Source organism: Squalius cephalus (genome assembly GCF_949319135.1).
Source record: "Squalius cephalus genome assembly, chromosome: 23".
NCBI classification, from domain to species: domain Eukaryota; kingdom Metazoa; phylum Chordata; class Actinopteri; order Cypriniformes; family Leuciscidae; genus Squalius; species Squalius cephalus.
In genome coordinates this window covers 28,416,992-28,442,381 of record NC_137144.1, presented here as the reverse complement: position 1 = coordinate 28,442,381, position 25,390 = coordinate 28,416,992, and the positions used below count along the sequence as shown (strand labels likewise).

At 43.0% G+C, this 25,390-nt stretch overlaps 1 protein-coding gene across 1 annotated transcript in view; it reads right to left on the bottom strand.

Annotated features, from left to right (window-relative positions):
• The window catches only part of LOC307151685 (NACHT, LRR and PYD domains-containing protein 12-like), a gene marked incomplete at its 3' end in the record, with an annotated part of 192,021 nt that overhangs the window by 78,688 nt on the left and 87,943 nt on the right, over window positions 1-25,390 (bottom strand). Inside the window, exon 11 of the mRNA XM_079859800.1 lies at window positions 22,273-22,446. Within this exon, the coding sequence (XP_079715926.1) occupies window positions 22,273-22,446 (174 nt within the window). The remainder of the gene's footprint in view (window positions 1-22,272; window positions 22,447-25,390) is intronic.

The window sequence follows — 25,390 nt, the reverse complement described above, 5'->3', positions numbered from 1 at the left end:
TCGGTGCAATATCATCACCCAGCTGTGCCAGTTTTGCCCTAAGAAAAACTGCTGAGGACAACAGGGCAAAGTTTCCAGTACACGTGACGGACACAATCAAGCACAATTTCTACGTGGATGACTGCTTAAAGTCCCTGCCTTCAGAAGCAGAGGCCATAGCCCTGGTGAGAGACCTGACAACCGTATGCCAGTTGGGGGGGTTTCGGCTGGTGAAATGGATTAGCAACAGCAGGTCAGTGTTGGAATCTATTGATGTGGAAAAAAGAGCTAAGGAAGTGAAACAATTGAATCTCGACAGAGATAATCTCCCTGTAGAGAGAACACTTGGACTGCAATGGTGTGCAGAAACTGACACGTTCAGGTTCAAAATGGCAGTTCAGGAAAGACCACTGACAAGACGAGGTATATTGTCTGTAATAAGCTCAGTGTACGATCCCATTGGATTTTTAGCACCCTTTGCCTTACCTGCCAAGTTGTTGCTGCAAAATCTCTGTAGGTTGAACTGTGGTTGGGATGACCACATTTCCCCAAACTACCAACTACAGTGGGTGGGGTGGCTTGAAGATCTAAAAAAGCTCAACACATTTAGCGTACCAAGATGCATCAAGCCCAAAGATTTTGGACAGCTTACAAGTGCCCAATTACATCACTTCTCAGATGCCAGCGAGGATGGTTATGGCACAGTATCGTATCTGAGGATGCAGAATGACAAGAAGAAAGTTCATCTTGCCTTTATTCTTGGAAAAGCGAGAGTTGCTCCATTAAAGAAAGTGACAATCCCAAGGATGGAACTAACTGCTGCCGTACTTGCAGTTCGAATTGATAGGATGTTGAAAACAGAATTGCAGCTAGAGTTGGAGAATTCAACCTTTTGGAGTGACAGTACAACTGTGTTAAAATATATCAGGAATGAAACAAAGCGTTTTCACACCTTTGTGGCCAATAGGATCTCCACAATAAGAGAAACCACTGCTGTCTCACAGTGGAGGTATGTCGATACAAAGCAGAATCCTGCTGATGAGGCTTCACGTGGGATGAAAATTGATTACCTGCTCACAAGCAGCAGATGGATCCATGGCCCAGATTTTCTTCTCAAGAATGAAAGGGAATGGCCTGTTAACATTGTGGATTCTGTCTCTATCAGCGGTGATGACCCAGAGGTCAAAGGAGAGGCTACAGTAAATGCTGTAGTCATTAAAGATGTCCTAAATGTAACAAACTCTGTCAACACAGATACACAGAATGCAACAAATCAGTTGATGACTTATTTCTCTTCATGGAAAAGGCTAAAGATCTCAGTTGCTTGCTTTCTACAGGTGAGAAAGATGTTGTTGCTGTTGAGTCAGAAGAGAAGAGAAATACAAGCTTCTGTGTCCAGCAGTGTACTTGATAAAATTCAACAAAAGAACAAAGTGGAAAAGGAGATGCAAAGATTCAGAACCACACTAACTGGTCAAACCATGTCCCCTGAAGATCTTGAAACCGCTGAAAGTGCCATCATTCAATACTGTCAACTAGACAAGTTCAAAGAGGAAATAACTGTTTTGAAAGGGGGAACATCTGGAGTGAAGAAAAGCAGCCATATTTACAAACTTGATCCAGTGTTAGAAAAGGGGCTCTTGAGAGTGGGTGGAAGGCTCAGTAAAGCAGCAATGCCTGAGGGCATGAAGCATCCAGTCATTTTGGCTAAAGACCAACATATCTCCACTCTCATTCTTCGCCACATTCATGAGCAGTTAGGACATTGTGGAAGAAAACATCTGCTTTCTAGACTTCGTCAGCGGTATTGGATCACCAGCGCAAATGCTGCTGCTAGAAAAATTCTTTCATCCTGCGTCATTTGTAGACGTTTTAGAGGAAAGCTGGGTGAACAAAAGATGGCAGATTTGCCGAAAGACAGACTCCAACCTGACCTCCCACCATTCACAAGTGTGGGTGTCGACTACTTCGGGCCTTTTGAAGTGAAGAGAGGCCGCAGCTTCATAAAACGCTATGGTGTTATCTTCACCTGCATGGCCAGCAGGGCAGTGCATTTGGAAATAGCATATTCATTAGATACCAGTTCTTGCATCAATGCACTGCGCAGATTTATATCTAGAAGAGGCCAGGTATCGCACATTAGATCAGACAACGGAACTAATTTCGTTGGAACAGAACGTGAGCTGAGGGAGGCTCTGTCTGCTCTTAATCACCAAAAAATTCAAAAGGTATTACTTCAGTCAGGAGTGAAATGGAGCTTCAACACTCCTACTGCATCACATCATGGTGGAACATGGGAACGAATCATTCGCATGGTCAGACAGGTGCTGAACTCAGTCCTTCATCAGCAAAGTGTGGATGATGAAGGGTTACAAACTCTTCTATGTGAGGTGGAAGCCATATTAAATGACCGTCCCATCACCAAAGTGTCAAATGATCCTAACGATCTGGAACCCTTGACCCCTAATCACATCCTCCTGTTGAAAGGTAAACCTGCACTTCCACCTGGGCTTTTCGAGAAGAGTGATTTATACACAAAACGACGTTGGAGGCAAGTTCAGTTCTTATCGGATCTCTTCTGGCACAGATGGATCCGGGAGTACTTACCTCTGTTACAGGAACGACAACGGTGGTCTAAGGACAAGAGAAGCTTCATCATTGGAGACATAGTCATTGTGGCGGACTCTACTGCCCCTCGCGGATCCTGGTTATTAGGGAAGGTACTGCAGACCTTTCCTGACTCACGAGGACTTGTGCGGTCTGTTCAAGTCCAGACCAAATGCAACATTCTGGAGAGACCAGTCACAAAGATTTGTCTTCTGCAAGAAGCTGGATAAAGACTGATGTATTAGACATATGTATGCTTACATGGACATTATAAACTGAAAGCACGTATGTGCATGATGGACATTTTATTGGCTCCATTGTTTGTATGGTGTTTAATTGTTACATTATTATAGAGTAACAATTAGGGGCCGGTGTGTTGTAGCCAATTTTAATGTGTTTTTTGTTGGTGGTTAAGTTGCATGAGGGTGACGTTCTTCCACCTGCACACCAGGGGGCATAGGCAGGGCATCACAGGCTATATGAGGAAGTTACAGGTGAATAGCGTGAGGGAATTAGGATCTGGGAAGCCACACAGTTTTTCAACCGTGCCTGCGTGCATGTGTGTGATGGAGTCTGTCATGTCCTGTCACTAACATCATGTTTCATGTTGCTTGCATACGAGCCCGAGTTACATCTGCAATGCAAGCAGCAGTGTTTGTAAGTCATTTTACTCTGCATAAAATAAAGTGAAAAACGAGTTCCATGGCAGATCTGATTTCTTGCACCGTACGCGTTGGAAAAGACTTCAAATTCCCTCAAGTGGTTTTTTTTGTGGTACGATCGCCAGTACACGCGGTATTTTGAAGTGCCCACGATAACAATATCGTGCATATTCATTACCGCGATTCATCGCATTAACGAATACCGGAATATGTCTAGTGGGAACCAAATGTCCCCACAAGGATAGTAAAACCTGAGATCACCTCCATTGTGGGGACCAGCCAGTGGATCCCCATGAGGGAAATGGGTTAAGAAACATACTAAATTATATTTTTTTGAAAATGTAAAAATTCTGAAAATTTTCTGTAGGGTTAGTGTGTGTGTGTGTGTGTGTGATGGGTAGGTTTAGGGGTAGGGTTAGTGTGTGTGTGTGTGTGTGTGATGGGTAGGTTTAGGGGTAATACCACTAACTTGATAAACCACGTTAGCCGTTTTCACCGCGAGCTGTTAACACCTGGCAGAGTCTGACTGCTTTATAGGAAGCGGATGAGCTCCAACGCCACCCGAATCCACAGCCAAAACAAATCATCCACCCGCCCCCATAACTTTCTCTGATTTAAGTATCCGCACTCGATGGTCAAACTACAATTATTCGGTGTTGTTTATTATTCTGTGTGATTATAAATGGATGATCGTCACCTTCAACAGCGGACTCGACGACGGTTGATGCGCGCCAGTGTTAATTTCGTTACAGAAAACTATGACGAAAAATGTTCGTTGACGACCTTTTTTTCCCTGACTAAGACGATGAGAGACGACACCCACGTCACTAAACGATAACTGTAACTATATCAACACATGCAATATCGTTGACGAAAAAAGACGAGACTGAAATGTGTTTAAAAAAATTTCAAAACTTGTTTTTGTCAAATAAAGGAGACAACAACACACCGACTGTTTTTACGAGCGTTCATGCTTACAGTTGCCAGATTTAAAAAATGTAAAACCCCCGTCAGAGCTTTCCTGTTAAAAGAACACGTTTTCTACCCGGTCTTTTCAATAGTATCTGGCAACCATGCGCGCGCTCTCTCTACACTGCTGAAGAAGCGCGGATGATCTGAAAACACAGACAAGCTGGAGTTCAGCGATCTTCATTTGAGATTTTCTACTTCAATTAAAGTGTCATTCAGTTGGTCTGTGTTCTGCCACGAGCCGCTTGCGCTGTTTGTGGGACTAAATCTGCGATCAAAATGCAGGCTGATATCCAGTGTTAGTGATTTTAATGTTGATCATATATACGAGCAAGAATGCGATGTTTCCTGAATATCCACACGATTTCAAATGTGACATTGATTTTATACAATAGTTCAACAAACAGAAGGGTAACATTAAGTGATGTAGGCTACTGCATTTAAAACACAAGGATGCAAACACATGTATGGTCAAAAAAGAGAGAGGTAATCGAAGCCCTCGGCCCACAGCAAATATACAGAAACTTACATTGCCACCAACCCCTATCCCCGGCCCACCCCTATAGGCACATAGAGTAAAATGAAATTCTGAAAACTACATCTAGCACTTCTTGTCACATGCCTGTCCTGTCTTGTGTAGCACATGTGGTGTTTTGTGTTCCTGTCTCTGTCTCGATCCCAACCCTCCTAGTTATCCAATTATTGGTTTCATTTGCCCCACCTGTTGTTCCCTCATCACCTGCCTGATTTGTCCCTTTTATAAGTCCCTTTGAGTTTGCAGTCTGTGTCGGATCGTTGTCGTGTATACGTCTCCCATGCCCCCATGGTATGTTTGTTTTGGAAGTTGTTGTTTTGTTTTATATCCTGTTTTTCCCCCTTGTGGGTTTTTGTTTCATCTTATGTTTCTTTGATTTAATAAATCATTCTTTATGCAATTGAGTCCTCTCCCTTAGTTTCTTTAGTTATAACGTGATAGGATGATCAGACCATGTCAAGGACTCAGCAGAAGAATTCATGTGATCTGAGGAAGTTCGCGTTTGAATTTCTCAGAACGGCAGAGGGTTTAAAACTTAATGACGGGCCTCTTAAGGACCTTTTTTTTTACGCACTCAATGAGCCCATGGACTGGGTTCTTAGGAGGGCGTATGATGGGAGTACATTTGAGGCTATGGTGGAGAGTCTCGCTCGCTTTCAGGAGCGAGAGGCCAGGAAGGTGGTCCCTGTTCCGGTGGTCTCTGTCCCAGCGGTCCCGAGTCCGGTGGTCCCTGTTCCGGTGGTCCCTGTTCCGGCGGTCCCTGTTCCGGCGGTCCCTGTTCCGGTGGTCCCTGTTCCGGCGGCCCCTGTTCCGGCGGTCCTTGTTCCGGCGGTCCCTGTTCCCGCGGTCCCTGTTCCGGCGGTCCCTGTTCCGGCGGTCCCTGTTCCGGTGGTCCCTGTTCCAGCGGTTCCGAGTCCGGTGGTCTCAGGTCCGGTGGTCCCGAGTCTGGTGGTTCTGAGTCTGGTGGTTCCAGTGCCGATGGTCCCGAGTCCGGTGGTCTCGAGTCCGGTAGTCCGGAGACGGAGAAAGGCATCAAAGACTTGTCCCGTGGTTCCTAACCCAGAGACCATCCCGGAGGTGACTGCCATCCCTGATGAGCCGCTCCGACGGCGTGCCCTGCCGGCCCCGCTCAAACTGCTTGCCCTGCCGGCCCCGCCCAAGCTGCTTGCCCTGCCGACCCCGCTCAAGGTGCTTGCCCTGCCGACCCCGCTCAAGCTGCTGGCCCTGCTGGCCCCATCCAAGCTGCTCGCCCTGCCGGCGCCACCCCAGCGACCTGGCACGTCTGCCGATCCAGAGTTTCCGGACATGATGGCCACTGCCGAGCCGGTGTCTCCTGACAAGATTGCCGCTGCCGAGCCTGTGTCTCTTGACAAGATGGCCGCCGCCGAGCCTGTGTCTGTTCCTGTGTCTGAACCGGTGGCTGTTCCTGAGCCGGTGTCTGTATCTGTTCGTGAGCCGGTGTCTGTATCTGTTCCTGAGCCGGTTCCTGTTCCTGAGTCGGTGCCTGTTCCCGTCCCACCCTGGCCGCCCGAGGGAAAGTCTCCGCCCTGGCCGCCCGAGGGAAAGTCTCCGCCCTGGCCGCCCGAGGGAGAGTCTCCGCCCTGGCCGCCCGAGGGAGAGTCTCCGCCCTGGCCGCCCGAGGGAAAGTCTCCGCCCTGGCCGCCCAATGGACAGTCTCCGCCCTGGCCGCCCGATGGACTGACTTTTCTGCCCTGGCCACCTGCACAGCCTGCTCTGCCCTGGCCTCCTGAACTCTATGTCCTACCCTGGTCTGTCCTTCCTGTTCCCTCTGTTCCACCCTGGTCTGTCCCTCCCGTCCCTCACTGGTCTGTCCCTCCCGTCCCTAGTGGAGCGTCTGGTAGCCGCTCCTTTAGGAGGGGGTAATGTCACATGCCTGTCCTGTCTTGTGTAGCACATGTGGTGTTTTGTGTTCCTGTCTCTGTCTCGATCCCAACCCTCCTTGTTATCCAATTATTGGTTTCATTTGCCCCACCTGTTGTTCCCTCATCACCTGCCTGATTTGTCCCTTTTATAAGTCCCTTTGTGTTTGCAGTCTGTGTCGGATCGTTGTCGTGTATACGTCTCCCGTTCTCCCGTGCCCCCATGGTATGCTTGTTTTGGAAGTTGTTTTGTTTTATATCCTGTTTTTCCCCCTTGTGGGTTTTTGTTTCATCTTATGTTTCTTTGATTTAATAAATCATTCTTTCTGCAATTGAGTCCTCTCCCTGAGTTTGTTTAGTTCCTCTCCCCCCCCCTAAAAAAAGCTCTTCGGACCTGCACGATTCACACAAGTCACCCAAACTGATGTGAAAAAAGCGGGAGGTGCCGAAAAGCGCGCTGTTTGCATCCCTGAAAACAGTATTGTCAGTAGGCTTATTGCTCTATTTTGCAAAGAAATCCATTGCAGAACTGCAGCACACAGCGGTAATTCATGAACGAATCTGTGGCTTTAAACGAATCGTGAAATTCAATGACCCGTTCATAAATATAGCAACTTGCTTCGTTACTGAATGAATGACTCGATGACTCACTCATAAAGACAGTGACTTACCGCCAACTACTGGCGATTTTAATTTAATATATTTAAAAAGTATCACTTCGTTTTTACCATCATTTCATATTTATTGAACATTGTTTTATTTAAAGCATTACTTATTTTATAAAGGTACTTAAAAAGGTAAAATATTAACTGGAAAATTCAAATATTGTCCCTAAATGGAAAAGGTGTGACTGCAGTCTAAGTGGAAGAGAGGGGGTACGGCACTCTAAAAACCACTGAACTAAGGAAAAGGTATATGTAGAATTGCACAAGTGCTACTGCTAAAGAGTGCGAGGTCAATACAGCCTGTTACCTTAATTGAAATTTCTCATAAGCTTAATTGAATTGGCCTAGAGAGAAAAATTATGACTTTTTTTTTGTCTAAAGACTACATATAAATAGCTACCAAAATGAAAGTCGGTAACTGCAGTTTGACTAAAATAAATGACTAAAAGTTGACAAAAAATGCCATGACTTTTCATCAACTAAAATTAGACAAACTATGAAAGACAAAATGACTAAAATGTGACTAAGACCAATATAGGCTAGTGACAATGCCCCTAAATTTTTTAGATACCCCTACCGGAGGTAGAACTAAACCCAAAATTGTTTTTCCTCATCTCTAAGGTCTCCCATATATGAAATGGATTCTTGGCTCAAAATATTTTACTGCTAAGATTGTTAAATTAACAGATATTGATATACACCCCAAAACCAAAAAAGGACTAAAATATTGCCTGTCCGTATGGGAGTTAAGGCATATAAACTAGTGCAGATCAGTCACACAAGCTCTGAGAGCTTTGAAACTTGGCATGTTTGTAGTCAGGAAGTTGCTTTACCTACTAGAAAAGACTGGATGTGAATATCTTGATGTATGGAATAAATAGAGACATATAAACACATACCTAAAATTAGCGGAAATGCAAAAATTTAATATTTATGCAGAATGTTTTAATTTACTTTGTGGTTGGTTTGCCAGGGATTATCATAGAAGCACATATGATGACTTGTTGGAAAGATGGGGTTGTGCTGAATCCAGCAATACCAAATATGTGCATATAGCACAACAAATCAGGGTGTTCTGCCACTCAATGTATGAGGTGTCTAAAATGAAAGAAAATGGAACACTGACATAATTTAGTCCAAAGCCCATAATCAGTGGTGAGAAGACTGTTGAGAAATTCTAATATAAGATACATTTAATAATGAAACATTTCATATGGCACACTATATGGAAACAAAGATTGATATTGAAAGATAACACCTTACCATAGCACAAACAGGAGACCAGGAGCCAGGATTGCAGTTTGACCTTAATGAGCCTTTTAATAAAACTATAACTTTACTTAACACAATACAAATTAAATTACTGCCTTAAATCAAACAAATGGCAATCTAACAAAACAAACACTCTGAGGGGGAATGAGCCTTCTCTTCTCAGGCTGTTTTTTTCTAGCAGCAACCATTTGGAACATGAACTGCTTTTGGTAGCCATTCTGAGGTCAGCCCCCCATGATGTTACAACTGCAACACACCAATGTCACTCATCCACATTGTCATCAGTGACAAAGTGGGTCATATATGGACAGTCTGGGAAAGGGCAAGATCAAAACTCTGTGCAGGTCAAGCCCACTGAAAGACACTGGCATTTGGTGGCATCGTTGCAGTTTCCATCTTTACAGTAGAGGTGGGTGATGTCTCTAACTTCTTTAGGTGCTGGTGCCTTCTGGAACATTACAGGTTCAATGCACCCATCTTCTCTGAGCCTCCATCCCCTACCAACTGGGTTCCAGAGAAGAGGTTTGGCTAGGTGGCTGTGACGCTACACTGTTGTTTGGTACAAGGCTCTCAGCACATGTTGCTGGAACGCATCTTCTGTTGGGGGTAGATTTGCTGCTGACAAATCTGTGGTAGACGCTAGTGTACCTCAGCTCATCCAGGTTGGTTCAAGGATGCCCATCCACCTTTTCTTTTGGCCATACAGGAGGAGGGGCACACCTTCTTGCCACAGGCAAAGCCTTTTCCATGCTACCAGAGAGTCCAAATTTGGTAATTTCCTGTAACTTACAAAGATGGGTCTTCAGTCTTGTGAAGTCAGTGTCCTTCCCAATTCTGTACAAACTGTTTGTGGTGTCACAACCCGTGAGGGCGTGGCATGCAGGTAAACACTCACAAAGCACTGCTCCAAGCTTCTGATCGATCAAACAGATTGGGTCAAATCTTTCCTTAAGGCCATGTCCAGAGTGCATAAACACTGCTGAGGATCCAAACATCCCTTTGCTTGAATAGTACAGAAGCAAAACTAGTACATCTGTATCATTACATTTGACAATTAGACGAGAATGTGACTGTGCAAGATGTATTGCATGTGACACCAGCCTCGTGTCAGCCTCCTCCTAGTCACGGTAAGGATCTTTCAAGCAGTCAATGCCTGACTTGCTAACCCTCTTACCTCCTGAGCATTTTCAAAGTCACCTGCCAAGATGACAGTGTTCCCTGAAGAAATTCTCGTTGGCCCAGTACTGACGATGAAAAAAATAAAAAAATTAAAGACATGGCGCCGAGTATGGCTGCCGTGTCTCTCGCGCCTCCACGACCACGCAGCTTTTTAGTTATTTTATTATACTTTTGCTTAACATATGTATGTAAAGTTGTTAGCCTGCAAGCTTATGACAGAGACACTTTATTATAAATTCGAGACTCAACGATCAACCGCCCCATTCCGGAGTATATTCATATTGACCCACTGGTCGCATTAACAGAGGAATACCCATATACCAACTCATCGGCGAGACCAAGGCAAAGACGCAACAAACGCCGGAAAAGAGGACGCAGAGCCGGGATACTTGTGAGACTCAGGCGGCAAGCAACCCGACCTCCACTCCCCAGTATACTGTTGGGAAACGTTCAGTCTCTGGATAATAAGCTGAGTGAACTCTGGGCTAGAACATCCTTTCAACGTGAGACAAGAGACTGTAATGTTATTTGCCTAACAGAAATCTGGCTATCACAGAGTGTGCCCGATCACGCAGTTGCCCCCCATGGCTTCTCCGTGTTTCGGGCGGACAGATCAGCTGACCTCTCGGTGAAGATGAAAGGCGGTGGAGTCTGTTTCCTTACCAACAATGCGTGGTGTAATCCGGACAGTATACATCCCATAAAGCAATTTTGCTCACCTGACATGGAATACTTAATGCTGCTGTGTATACCATTCTGGCTGCCGAGGGAGTTTACGGCCATCGTTTTAACAGCAGTCTATATTCCACCACAAGCAAACATGGAGAGTGCACTGAGGGAACTGTATAACTCCGTCGCTAACGTTGAAAATAAATATCCGGAGGCAACTTCCATAATGCTTGGAGACTTTAAACAAGCTTCTTTGAGCAAGGTACTGCCGAAATATTTGCAGAAAATTCATTTCAAAACTTGCAGCAGTAAAACTTTAGATCACTGCTATTCTCCCTTCCGCAATGCTTACAAACCCTCCTCCGGCCACCGTTCAGGAAGTCAGACCACGCCTCTATTTTGCTGCTGCCAGTCTATAAGCATAAGTTAAAGCAGACAACGCCCACCATGAGGTCAACCCCCCGTTGGTCCGACCAATCGGATGCTGAGCTCCAGGACTGTTTTGAGCCTGTGGATTGGGAGGTGTTTTGGGAGGCGTCTGCTGATATTCACGAATATGCCGACGTAGTGATGTGTTTTATACTGAAGTGTTTTGAAGACATTGTCCCTATGCAATCAGTCCGTGTTTTTCCCAATCAAAAAGCATGGCTTGATCACTCTGTAAGACTAGCCCTCACTGCAAGAGACAAAGCCTTTTCTTCTGGGAACTTGGAGGAGAGGAAAATAGCTCAATACAACCTCCACAAGGCAATTAAGCTGGCAAAGAGGCAATATGAAAAAATTGAGAAACAGCTGAGTGAAAACGATTCATGCAGGGTATGGCACTTACGGACCTCAAGGAAAGACCTAGTTGTACAACTAATGTCTTACCTACACTGCCAGATGAGCTGAATCTTTTTTATGCCCGGTTTGAAACCACCAACACGACCCCCCAGAGTAGTCCCGCCAGCACTGCAAACACTCCCAATAACACACCAAGGACATTCCACATCACAGAGGGTGATGTGCGACGTGTGTTTGTACGAGTGAACATCCGAAAAGCTGCTGGGCCGGATGGGATTCCTGGCCGGGTGATTAGAACTTGCGCATCACAACTTGCAGGCGTGTTTGCGGATATTTTCAACCATGGTCTGTCTCTCTCTGTTTTTCCTTCTTGCTTTAAATCCTCTGCAATAGTGCCAATTCCCAAGAAGAGCAAAATCATGTGTCTAAATGATAGTGAGCAAATGCTTTGAACGGCTTATAATTACATCAGCATTCTTGTTCCAAAAACTCTGGATCACCATCAGTTTGCCTATCGAGAAAATAGATCCACAGAGGATGCTATATCAACAATACACTCACACACCTGGAAAGTGAAAACTCTTATGTCAGAATACTTTTCATTGACTATAGCTCGGCATTCAATACAATAATCCCCGCTAGACTGGTCACAAAACTCAGCAGCCTTGGTTTTCCACCTGACCTCTGCAATCTCCACCTGACCTCTGCAATCTCATCCTGGACTTCCTAAGTAACCACCGTCAGTAACCACCTCCGCTCCTCTAACTGTGAGTACTAGAGCGCCCCAAGGCTGTGTGCTTAGCCCACTTCTTTACTCACTGTACACATATGACTGCATACCATTACACTCGTCAAACCTCATTATCAAGTTTGCTGATGACACCACGGTAGTGGGCCTGATTAGAGGTGACAACGAGTTGTTGTACAGGGAGGAAGTGGAGAATCTGGTACAATGGTGCCAGGATAACAATTTGTCACTAAATTTGGCAAAAACGAAAGAGCTGGTGGTGGACTTCAGGAAGAGGAAGAGAGCTGAACTGACTCCCTTGATGATTCAGGGGAATGCTGTGGAAAGGGTGAGCAGTTTTAAGTTCCTTGGGATCAACATCACCAATAACCTCACCTGGGACCTACACATTACAGGAATAGTGGAGAAGGCACAGCAACGCCTGTTCCACCATAGGCGTCTGAGGAAATTTGGCATGGGCCCCAATGTTCTTTGTGCCTTCTATCGGGGCACAATTGAAAGTGTCCTCACAGGGGCCATCACCTCCTGGTATGGCAACTGCACTACAAACAGCCGCAGAGCAATACAAAGAGTGGTCAAAACTGCTCAGAAAATCTGCGGTTGTGAGCTTGCACCTATAGCAGACCTGTATCAGGAGAGGTGCAAGAAGAAGGCCCAAAGGATTGTCAAGGACCCCAGCCACCCTAATTGCAACCTTTTCCCTCTGAGTGGCTTCCCTCTGGCAAGCGCTACTGCAGTCTGAGAGCAAAAACCTGCAGACTTAGAGACTAATTTTTTCACCAAGCTATTAGGCTTCTTAACAGTAGATAGACCCTTATTTATTATGGAGATGTAATGTACTGTATTTTTATCATTGTGTTTTTGTTGTTGTTGTTGTTGTTGTTGTTGGAGTGTGTGTGTGTGTGTGTGTGTGTTCTTAACATATGGATATAGGCACTTTAAGCTGCTGCTGGTCAGGAGGGGGGGAGACCTAAGATTTTTGCTCTTGCATTGTATGTTAATATAATATGAGATGCAACTTCAAATAAACTGAAACGATGTAGGTGTTGAACACCTACATCTAAGGTGTAGAACACCTACATCTAAGGTTTGTAGTCTGTAGTTTGGAACACTTGTTTGTCCTGTGAAGATATGTGTTTGTCTGCTGGTGTGAATGGTGCCTCTTCTTTGTCTTCCAAGATCTTTGACTGAGTGTTGGTGGTCATATCTATCAAACACTATAATGACACAGCTGTTACCTTCCTTTCCCATTAAAGTTGCAATCTTTTTGACAGCAAGTAATCTTCGAAAGAGCACAGTCCATGTGAACCTTTCTAGATATGACTCCAACTGATGTTTCCATGTCCTTGAAGGTTGAACACTGGTTTCTTTTCTCTGGCTCGCCTTGTACCAAACAGCAGTGTAGCGTCACAGCCACCTAGCCAAACCTCTTCTCTGAAACCCAGTTGGTAGGGGATGGAGGCTCAGAGAAGATGGGTGCATTGAACCGGTAATGTTCCAGAAGGCACCAGCACCTAAAGAAGTTAGAGACATCACCCACCTCTACTGTAAAGATGGAAACTGCAACGATGCCACCAAATGCCAGTGTCTTTCAGTGGGCTTGACCTGCACAGAGTTTTGCTCTTGCCCTTTCCCAGACTGTCCAAATATGACCCACTTTGTCACTGATGACAATGTGGATGAGTGACATTGGTGTGTTGCAGTTGTAACATCATGGGGGGCTGACCTCAGAATGGCTACCAAAAGCAGTTCATGTTCCAAATGGTTGCTGCCAGAAAAAAACAGCCTGAGAAGAGAAGGCTCATTCCCCCTCAGAGTGTTTGTTTTGTTAGATTGCCATTTGTTTGATTTAAGACAGTAATTTAATTTGTATTGTTATAAGAAAAGTTATAGTTTTATTAAAAGGCTCATTAATGTCAAACTGCAATCCTGACTCCTGGTTTCCTGTTTGTGCTATGTAAGGTATTATCTTTCAATATCAATCTTTGTTTCCATATAGTGTGCCATATGAAATGTTTCATTATTAAATGTATCTTATATTAGAATTTCTCAACAGTCTTCTCACCACTGATAATGGGCTTTGGACTAAATTATGTCAGTGTTCCATTTTCTTTCATTTTAGACACCTCATACATTGAGTGGCAGAACACCCTGATTTGTTGTGCTATATTCACATATTTGGTATTGCTATTCAGCACAACCACATCTTTCCAACAAGTCATCATATGTGTTTCTATGATAATCCCTGGCAAACCAACCACAAAGTAAATTAAAACATTCTGCATAAATATTCAAATTTTGCATTTCCGCTTATTTTAGGTATGTGTTTATATGTCTCTATTAATTCCATACATCAAGAAATTCACATCCAGTCTTTTCTAGTAGGTAAAGCAACTTCCTGACTACAAACATGCCAAGTTTCAAAGCTCTCAGAGCTTGTGTGACTGATCTGCACTAGTTTATATGCCTTAACTCCCATACAGACAGGCAATATTTTAGTCCTTGTTACGATATTATGTGACACCAAGCTGTGCGACTTTGGGTGTTTCTAGTTTCTTTTGTATTGTTTCTGCCGCTGTCTGTTTGTTTTACTTTCGCTCTCGCAGGCGATGTGCTGATCGGTCACCTGATTGGCTGACAACCATCGGAGAGGAGGGTCCTGGCGTGCTGACGTCTGCAAGTGAGATCCAGTCTATGGTTACCGGAAACCCGGGAACTATAAAAGGAGTCATGGACGCACTAGACGGCGGCGGCCTTTTTGTTTGTGAACTTGACTTTGTGTGCTTAGTATATTTTCTTCTGTTAAGCTTGATTTTGGTTTTTGCTTGTTTTCAACTTTTGAGAATTTATCAAGCTTTGTTAATGTGTTCGATGTGAGATCTCGTTGTGTTGCCGTCCTATTCCTTTTATCTAAATGTTTGAGAGCGGTAACGCTGTGTTTTGGGAATGATAGAGGAAAAGGGACAGGTAAGAGATGTCACGTGACGTACATCGCACTTAGGTTTATTTTCTGTTTAGATACACTAGTAAGAGGGCAAGTGCCATTCGTTGTATTTTTGTTTGATAGTTAGGGTAGGGAAGTATACGACGTCTAGGACATCGAAGACTTTTCCTTTCTACATTTTTCTTTCGTGTTAGTTAGGTTAGTTTCAAACGACGTAGAAAGATTATTTTGTTTTATTCTTTTCTTTGAGTTGGCACTGTCCAGTTAATCCCTTTTTCTCCTTCCAGGTCTGGGATAATATAATTTGCTGGTTTGTTTGGTTTATTTCTTTTATGTAAACAACTTTAATTGTTTTTTTTTAACTATCTATATATATATGTTTATATATAGATATATTCTTTGACTAGTCGCACATAATAAATGTGTTCAAATGTTCTGCTGCTTCCTTGTATCACTCACTTCCCAGTGTTTTCATAGTAAAGGTTGTTGACGGGTGACAATGTTTCCCTTCTACCTTCCTAGACTTTTAAAATCATGAAGGGTCGTAACATTAATGGGGGCTCATCCGGGATAATTTATCCTGGAAATTAATTAATATCGGATTAGTTAATATAAGTCACCTTGAGGCATATTTGCTATTTTTACACTGGAAGCGTGGTGAGTGTATACAGTTGATTTTGTGGTAGGTTAGTGGCCTTTATTAGTAGCATGATGGCGGCGTTTGACTTGAAGAGTTTTATTGAAAATCCAACTGTAGAAATGTTAGATTGCTGCAGAAAAGATGATTTGTTGGCGATTGCGAATCATTTTCGGATTGTTGTGGCTCGGCAGTCTCTTTAGAGGGAGATAAAATCCATGATATATGATCAGTTAGTGGAGTCAAATGTGCTCGTGGTACCAGATGAGGGAGAGCTAGCTGAAGGTGGTGTGGATGTGGAAACACCGAGGCGTGGGAACGAGATTGGTGAGGAATTTTTGCCTGTAGCAGAAGCCGATGTTAGAGCGGGGTTACCTCAATTCGAACCGTTCTCTCCTGTTTCGTTGAACTCAAAAGAAGAAACGAAACTGAAAGTTCGTTTGGCCCGATTGCAGCTGGAAGCACAGGAGAAAGCGCAGAATCGCCAGGGTGAGCTGGATTTGCGATTGCAAATTCGCAAACTTGAAATTGAGGCAGATAAACAGGTAAAAATGCGAGAGTTGGAGCTCGAGGCAATGCAAATTGTGGGAAGATCTGCTGCGCAACGGCATCCATCTCGAGATAACGTTCTTCCTGCCCATACTCCACCGATAGCAGCCGTGTCTTCTGTTCATACTCCACCGTTACCAACCGTGTCTTCTGCTTCTCCGTCGTTAGTAACTGGGTCGTTCGACGTCAGTAAGCACATTACACTAGTCCCACATTTTAGAGAGACAGAGGTGGATTCGTATTTCAACGCTTTTGAGCGCATTGCCCTGTCACTTGGTTGGCCTAAGGAGGTTTGGGCTCTTCTGTTGCAGTGCAGGTTGATTGGGAAGGCGCAAGAAGTTTTTTCCACTCTTTCTTTGGAGGATAGTTTAAAGTACGATGCTGTGAAATTGGCGATCTTACGTGCATATGAGCTGGTCCCAGAGGCATATCGACAAAAGTTTCGAAGCCATAAAAAAAATTCCAACCAGACCTTTGTAGAGTTTGCAAGGGATAAGAGTATTTTGTTTGATAAGTGGAGTAATGCAAGCAAAGCTGGTGATTTTGTTTCGCTGAGAGAGTTAATCCTGCTGGAGGAATTTAAATCATGTTTGCCTGAGCGGGTGGTGGTGTACTTAAACGAACAAAAAGTTGATTCACTGTCACGGGCTGCTGTCTTGGCAGATGAATTTGTACTCACCCATAAGGCGGTATTTTCCGTAACGCGTGTTGAAAAGAGTGTGACTGGCACCCTGCTGCAAAATCAGAGTGTCCGAATAAAGCCTGGAACTTCACAATCTAGGGAGGTAAGAGAATGTTTTTATTGCCATAAGCAGGGTCATTTGATTGCGGATTGTGTTATACTTAAACGAAAGCAGCAGGTGCAGCCTCCTAAAAGTGTTGCATTACTTAAAACTGTGCGGTCATCCGAATTATCAAGCTGTACTGATGTTCCTGATGCAAATTATAAACCTTTTGTAATGACTGGGTTAGTTTCGTTGTCTGGAAAGATAGAAGATCAGAGAGAAGTCCATATCCTCCGAGATACAGGGGCTATGCAGTCGCTTATGGTGTGTGATGTTTTGCCTTTTTCCAAGGAATCATACTGTGGCTCGAATATTCTAGTTCGTGGTATTGAAATGCAGGTGGTACCAGTTCCTTTGCATCGTGTGCACTTAGATAGTTCACTAGTTTCAGGATTTGTAAAGGTCGGTATTCGGAATTCGTTGCCTGTGAAAGGGATAACCTTTATTCTCGGAAATGATTTGGCCGGAGGCAAAGTCATGCCCGTGCCAGAGGTGACTGATTCTCCGAATGTGTGTGCAATTTCTGCTGATGTGGCTAGCCTATATCCTGATGTATTTTCTGCCTGTGCTGTTACGCGCGCTCAGTTAGCGAGGACAGATCAAGTTGCTCTGGCTGACTCGTTGATGGGGCAGACGCTAACAAACGGCGTGTTAAGTTCTGGGTCTGAAATGAAAGTAAAAGAGAGCTCACAAAACACTGATCTCAAAACTTCAGAAACTGTTCTGGGGAAGTTGAATTCGTTAGATTTGCCCATCACTCGGTCTCAAATCATCGCAGCACAAAAGGAAGATCCATCCTTGCGTAAATGTTTTTCGACTGTTCTTAGTTATGAGGCTGCTAAGACAAGACATGTTGCGTATTTTGAAGATGATGGATTATTGATGCGAAAGTGGTGTTCTCGGGTCGATGATGATCTGGATTGGAATGTTGTGTATCAGGTGGTTGTTCCAAGTATATTTCGTTCTCAGGTATTATGTCTGGCTCATGAGCATGTATTATCTGGACACTTGGGAATAACTAAAACCTACAATCGTATCTTACACCATTTTTTTTGGCCAGGTTTGAAACGTGATGTTGCAAAATTTTGCCGAACTTGTCACAAATGCCAAATCACCGGGAAGCCGAATCAGTTAATTCCTCCCGCTCCACTCTCTCCTATTCCTATTGTGGGTGAAGCATTTGAAGAAGTGCTTGTAGACTGTGTTGGTCCCTTACCGAAGACAAAATCAGGTAACCAGTATTTATGCACTATTATGTGTAGAGCGACACGATTTCCAGAAGCGATACCGCTGCGCAAAATAACTGCTCCTGTTATTTTGAAAACGCTAATAAAATTCTTTTCTACATTTGGTCTTCCTAAGGTGATTCAGACAGACCAGGGAACGAATTTCTTGTCACGCGTTTTTGCTCAGACTCTTAAGTCTTTGTCTATAAAACACAGAGTCTCAAGTACCTATCATCCTGAGAGCCAGGGCATAATTGAGAGGTTTCACCAGACCTTAAAAGCGATGCTTCGAAGGTACTGTATGGAAACAAATAAGGATTGGGATGAGGGAATCCCTTTGGTGTTGTTTGCCATACGTGAAACAGTGCAGGAATCACTCGGTTTCAGCCCAGCCGAGTTGGTTTTTGGGCATACTGTCCGTGGCCCATTAAAGGTCCTTAAAGATAAGATGCTGGAGACTAATTCTGAGTCTGAAATGAATATTTTGGACTATGTTAGTCGGTTCAGGAAAAGGCTTCACGAGGCTTGCGATCTTGCTCAGAAATCTTTGAAAAGTGCTCAGTGTGAAATGAAACAACGTTATGACATCAAAGCAGTCGCACGGTCGTTCCAGCCAGGTGACAATGTTTTAGTGTTACTACCCGTTCAAGGGTCTGCATTGTCGGCTCGATTTACTGGCCCTTATGAAGTGGTCAGTAAACTTAGTGAGACAGACTATGTTGTACGCACACCGGAGAGAAGACGTAAAATGCGTGTTTGTCATGTCAACATGCTCAAAGTGTATCATGAACGAGAACAAGTGCAATGTGATCTTGTGAAAGAAATTGCACCTGTTATGGCAATGACGGAATTTATATCTGTTGCAGAGGGTGAAGCGGATGCAGATGAGGATGGTTTAGTGCTGAGAAATACTCCTCAACAATGTAATAAGTTAGAGAATTCAGCTATTCTAACAAATTTGTCTTCTCATCTTTCTCATCTGCCCGATGGGCAACTGCAGGATGTGGTAGATCTTATCACCGCATTTCCAGCTTTATTTTCTGACGTTCCGTCTCAGACGAAGGTGTTGCGACATGATATTGATGTTAGTGGTGCGAAACCTATAAAACAACATGCTTATCGACTTAACGCTATCAAAAGATCCGTCATGAAGGAGGAGACTGCGTATCTGTTGACGAATGGATTGGCCCGGCACAGCTGTAGCCCGTGGAGTTCTCCGTGCCTTTTGGTAAATAAGTCTGACGGTTCGTTCCGTTTTTGTACGGACTACCGGAAAGTGAATGCCGTGACCGTACCTGATTCCGACCCTCTTCCTAGGATGGAAGATTGTGTCGATAATATAGGTTCTGCTAATTTCGTTAGTAAACTTGATTTACTTAAGGGATACTGGCAGGTACCCTTAACACCGCGTGCCTCGGACATCTCTGCATTCGTAACCCCGGACTGCTTCCTACAATACAACGTTATGGCGTTCGGGTTACGAAACGCTCCTGCTACATTCCATAGGTTAATCTAGATAGTTTTAGCTGGCGTGCCCAACTGTAACGCTTATTTGGATGATCTGGTAATTTTTTCTAAGGACTGGACAGAACACATGTCCTTACTTCGTACAGTGTTTGAGAGGCTAGATAGTGCTTCACTAACCCTTAACTTGTCAAAATGTGTGTTTGGTCAAGCTAGTGTCACCTATCTGGGCAAACAGGTGGGACAGGGACAAGTGAAGCCTGTGGAAACGGAAGTTGCAGCTATTACGGAATTTCCAGTACCTACGACACGGCGAGAATTGAGACGATTTTTAGGTATGGCCGGGTACTACCGTAATTTGTGTAAAAATTTCTCCACAGTAGTGGCCCCCCTCACTAATCTTCTTAGCCCAAAACGAACTTTTACGTGGACTGACGAGTGCCAGATTGCATTTGAGAGTATTAAAGCTTTGCTGTACAGCACCCCAGTTTTGGCGGCTCCAAATTTTGATCGCTCCTTTAAGTTGGAAGTGGATGCGAGCGCGGTGGGCGCTGGAGCCGTGTTGCTTCAAGAGAGCGAGGATGGCGTGGACCATCCAGTGAGTTTTTTTTCCCGTAAGTTTAATAAGCATCAAGGAAATTACTCTACAGTTGAAAAGGAAACTTTGGCGTTGCTGCTTGCTTTGCAGTTCTTTGAAGTTTATTTAGGTTCTTCCAATCTGCCTACGGTTGTGTATACGGATCATAACACCCTTGTTTTTCTTTCTCGGATGTATAATACCAATCAACGTTTGATGCGTTGGGCTCTGTTTGTACAGAGTTATAACCTTGAAATTCATCATAAAAAGGGGTTTTTGGTTTTGGGGTGTATATCAATATCTGTATATCAATATCTGTTAATTAAACAATTTTAGCAGTAAAATATTTTGAGCCAAAAATCCATTTCATATTTGGGAGACCTTAGAGATGAGGAAAAACATTGTTGGGTTTAGTTCTACCTCCGGTAGGGGTATCTCAAAAACTAAAGCACTTTGTCACTAGCCTAATAAGCATTTTTGTCTGAAAATGAAGACTAAAGGCCTGTTCACACCAAGCACGATAACTATAAAGATAACGATAAAGATATAATTCTAAAAATCGTTCTCCATATTAAAGAATAACAGAGTTCACACCACAACTATAACGATAAAGATATGAGGAACGATATCGTTGGGATCACTTTCAGAACGATTTTTTTCCAGCTGTCGAACGATAAAACACTGACAGCCAATCAGAATCCACTCTAATTTAAAGGTCTCGCGCATTTAAAATGGATCTGGATCATCCGGGCGCGTGCGTGCTTAGAATAAAAAGACCGTTATCGGTCGTTGGTGTGGACGCATATAGTCATCGTTATCTTTATAGTTATCGTACTTGGTGTGAACAGGCCTTAAGACTAAATCAAAAATGGCTGCCAAAATGAACACTGGTGTGTGTGTGTGTGTGTGTGTGTGTGAGTGAGTGTGTGTTCCCTCTCAGAAAGGGTAGAATATGCTTGAACACACTTGTAAGAGCCAGACAGGTGAAACAGAATATTTTTCAAATCGGTTTGAATGATTGATTCATAAAGACTTCACTTGTTTCATTACTGGATGAATCGGCGCTCTAGCGGTTAATAAGCAGAACTGCACGCGTCTTGCGGAGGAACACTGTAGCCGGATCTACTTCTCTCTGTGTATGTCTATGGCGAGTCACGCAGGCACTGTGCTCCTCCGCAGCGGTGCGACCCGGCCGGTGTAAAGTAGTCCGAGTATAAACGCTTATTACAGGCTTACCGTAGTGAATCAGGATAAGACAAAAGCACGGTTTGAAAAAAGGCATTCATGATGTACTCGGCTCGCTTATTATATACATTCTGTAAATCCTGAACACAAAAAAGTTACGGACTGCAGCTTTAACAGTCGTCTTTATGAATGTTTTGAAGCATCAGGCGTAATTGATACACTCGATATTTGAAGCGACTTTCTAAAGGGGATTTACTCAATTCTGGTTGCTACCGTAGACATCAGTGTTTATACTCAAACTATACACTTTTATCTCAGAACTTCTGTGATCATCTGAATATCTGTAACACAGAAATATCGATACTGTGTGGTTGAAAAGACTGAGAAAGTAAAGCTGTTTCATATTGACAGCTGCTCTCTCTGGGTCAGCGACAGCACAAACAGATTTGAATGTTCCAGTGTGAAGTTTTTCTTCATTTAGGAATAAGATCGCGTGTGTGTTTGAATCGAGATCTTTTAAAGATTAATCATGCAGCTCTACTGTCTTTATACTCTCTCTCTCTGCGCTGATATCTGACTCAAAGCGTAGGCTATATGAGCTTTTCAGTGCATTCATTACTACTTTAATATTCATGAAGTGAGACATCGCTGTTAAAGGATAAGCTCCCAGCACTTCGCCCACACATCGCATCAGAACTGTTTTCGGAACCGTTTATTTTTTCATAAACACTAACGGTTCTGGATAAGAACAGATTCTCGGTTCCCAACCCTAGTAATGACAGCATACTCTTCTCAGCGCTCTCTTACTGTATAACGTTTTTTGTAAATCTTGTCCTCCACGCAGCTCTACTACAGAGTCTTTCCACATTTCACTCCCCTGCACACTTGACTATGGTAAGACTGAAATACACACACATATATTCACAGGATGAGATGAATCTTATTGCTTTAACATACTTGAGTTTGTTCAGTCTGCACTTTGGGTTCTTCAGTAGATCAGAGAGCATCTTGAGTCCTGAGTCTCCCAGGAGATTGCCGCTCAGATCCAGCTCTATCAGGTGTTTGGGGTTTGAACACAGAGCTGAAGCCAGATAACCACAGCCTTCTCCTGTCACACCACAGTCCTGTAATCTACACACACAGAAACAATGAAGATATCTGAGACTGTGACATCAGAACTCACAACAAAAGCTTGTTATATCTGTTGAATAATTACACATCCATTTAATATAAACTGATAAGAGATCTCTCTCATTTCATAAACTATAAGTTCTGCTGAAAGGAGAATATGGTTCTGATCAGATCTATAAAGCCATCTAGCAGATACTGAGGCAGAGATGTTCACAAGTCTCATCTGAAGTCCGAGTCGAGTCTGGAGTCTTTTCATGCCTTACAAAAAATGTTTTATATAGTATATAAAATTTTTATAAAATATTTATATTTTTATATAGCGCCTTTAAAGCAGCTTCTCAAGGCGCTTAACATGATAGAACAAGCAAATAAAAATACAACACAGAGAATTTTAAAATAAAAAACAAAAAACAACAGACTAGGAGAAAAGCCTTCCAAAGCCTAGGAGCGCAGGATGAGAAAGCCCTGTCCCCTACAGAACGCAACCCAGGGTTTTTCCTACATTGAAAATTTTTTGGCGGCCGCCAAAACGATTTTTTGTCCCGCCAAAGCCTTATTTGATCTGTAATTGGGTTTTGTGAGTGAAGCAGGCTACTGACCAGCTACTGACGGAGTGACGGAGAGAACGATCACAGCGCCCCACCCCCGCGCGCGCACTCTCCGTCTTCTTTGCTCTCTCCCTCGCATCAAAATCAACTGATCCTAAAGGTTGGAAGGTCGAATCCATGTTTCACGCGGTGCATTCGGAGAATATTTTTGCTGAATTAGCGCTGGGTGTGAATTGCAGTCAAAAAAATGTTGCCTTATCTTCTCTTACAACTTGTGACAAGCATTCCACACATGCAGCTGACATAACTTTAATTAAGCGCAAAAAAAAAATAAAACAATTTCAGTGTTTTCGTGTGTGTTGACAAATCTTTCGTGATGTCATAACAGCCAGGATTCCCAATTTCCCACACAACACGTCCGCTAAAGTCAGATTCGCGACCTAATGACATCTTTGAGCCGAGGGACAGGACACTGCAGTTCACAAAGGTTCATAATTTGCATGTGATTTAATGCCCTGTCGGTTAAACATTTAATTCGCGTGCTGATGCGCTGGTCTCAACGCGTGCGTTTCTCAGCGCGTGAAAGTGAAGCTCACATGCACTAAAAGCCTGTCTAACAGCGCCTGGATACTGGACTAGGTTATCTTTCGAGTCTTATTGTGCTTATACTGTTAGATAAGTCAGTTATGTCTAAAGTGAAAGCAAACTTGAGAAAATTGAGTAAATCTACTTGTCAAATGCGTTAGACGCGTCGCGCGCAACTCTTAAAGAGACAGTAGCATCAGTAAACACGCTGCCGCTTGTCCTTAAAGGGATAGTTCACCCAAAAATAAAACTTATCTCATCATTTACGCACTCTAATGTTGTCTTGTTCCAAACCTGTATTAATTTCCTTCTAATATTTTTCTAATATTAATATTTTGAAGAATGTGGCTAAACAGTAGCTGGTCCCCATTGACTTCCAAAGGAGAAAAATATACTATGGTAACTTAGTCACTGAGGTACATCAACTGTTTGGTTACCCACATTCTTCCAAATAACTTCTATTTTTAACAGAAGAAACAAACTTATTCGAGTTTAAAACAACTTGAGAGAGTAAATTATGACAATTTGAATTTTTAGGAGAACTATTCCTTTAATGTTAATAAAACAACAAAATGCAAAGAGAAAATCACTCACTGCTATTGACTGATAACTTTAAGTAGCTTTAATAAGTATCAATGCATAATTTATACAGTGAAGTCTATGTTTTGTTTTATTTTCATATTTGTTAATTTAATTACTTTCTTCAACGCTACTGTTAAATACACCTACTGTAGCTGAAAACACAAAGCACCGTTTATTTATATTGTATATTAAGTTGTGTATATGTAATGTGTATCTTTGATCTTAATATTTAATAACAAAGAAAATAATGACAAATATTTTTATCTTTGCCCCTGTCTGCCATTTTGTTTTTTTGTTGTTACCTAAGGCTTTGTTTTTTTAAAATATGGACATTAGTTTGGCTGTAATGCTCAGTCACAAAATAGTAAAATAAAAATATAAAAAGAATTGTGATAAAATAGTGAATCGTGATTTTCCTAAAAAAAAAAAAAAGGTGATATGATATTTTTGGCATATCGCCCACCCCTATGATGCCCCCCCCCCAAAAAATAAAATAAAAAGAATGAACAACCAAATATTAACAACGAGGAACAAAAGAAACAAACATCAAGGTATAGATATAAAATAAGTTGTAATCGCTTTCTTTTACTAGCCTGACAGTGATAATTTTTTCATGAATAAATAGGATAAGAAAAAAATCACAACCTGTTTCTTTGTATTTATTTTAAATGTAACATTTATTGTCAATATTGGGCTTGCGGATCATGTGGGTACTAGGGTACTCTTTGCTGTGTGTGGATGACCATGTCGGTCAGCCACCACCGAAGACCAATTTTGACCCAGGAAAAACCCTGCAACCGTGTCTGTGGGACTGCCAATAGACCAGCTTGTGAGGAGCGTAAATGGCGTTTGGGAGTGTATAAAGTTAAAAGTGCAGACAGATACTGAGGGGCTAGGCCATGCAGTGCCTTATATGTGGGCATAAGAATTTTAAAGTCAACTCGAAACCTGACGGGGAGCCAGAGCAAAGACTTCAGAGTTAATGTAATATGCCCATTTCTCCTGACTCCAGTCAGGATCCTTGCAGCTGAAGTTTGCACACATTGCAGTTTGTTAAGCATGTTTTTAGGAACCCCAGCAAGAAGGGCATTGCAATAGTCAATGTGTGAAAAAACAAAGGTATGATCAATTATCTGTTTTGTTTTGTCCTTGTTTATAATCTGGTATAAAATTAAAGTAATTAAAGTTTTTTTTAAAAATGTAAAAATTAAGAAAGTTTTGAGTGATAG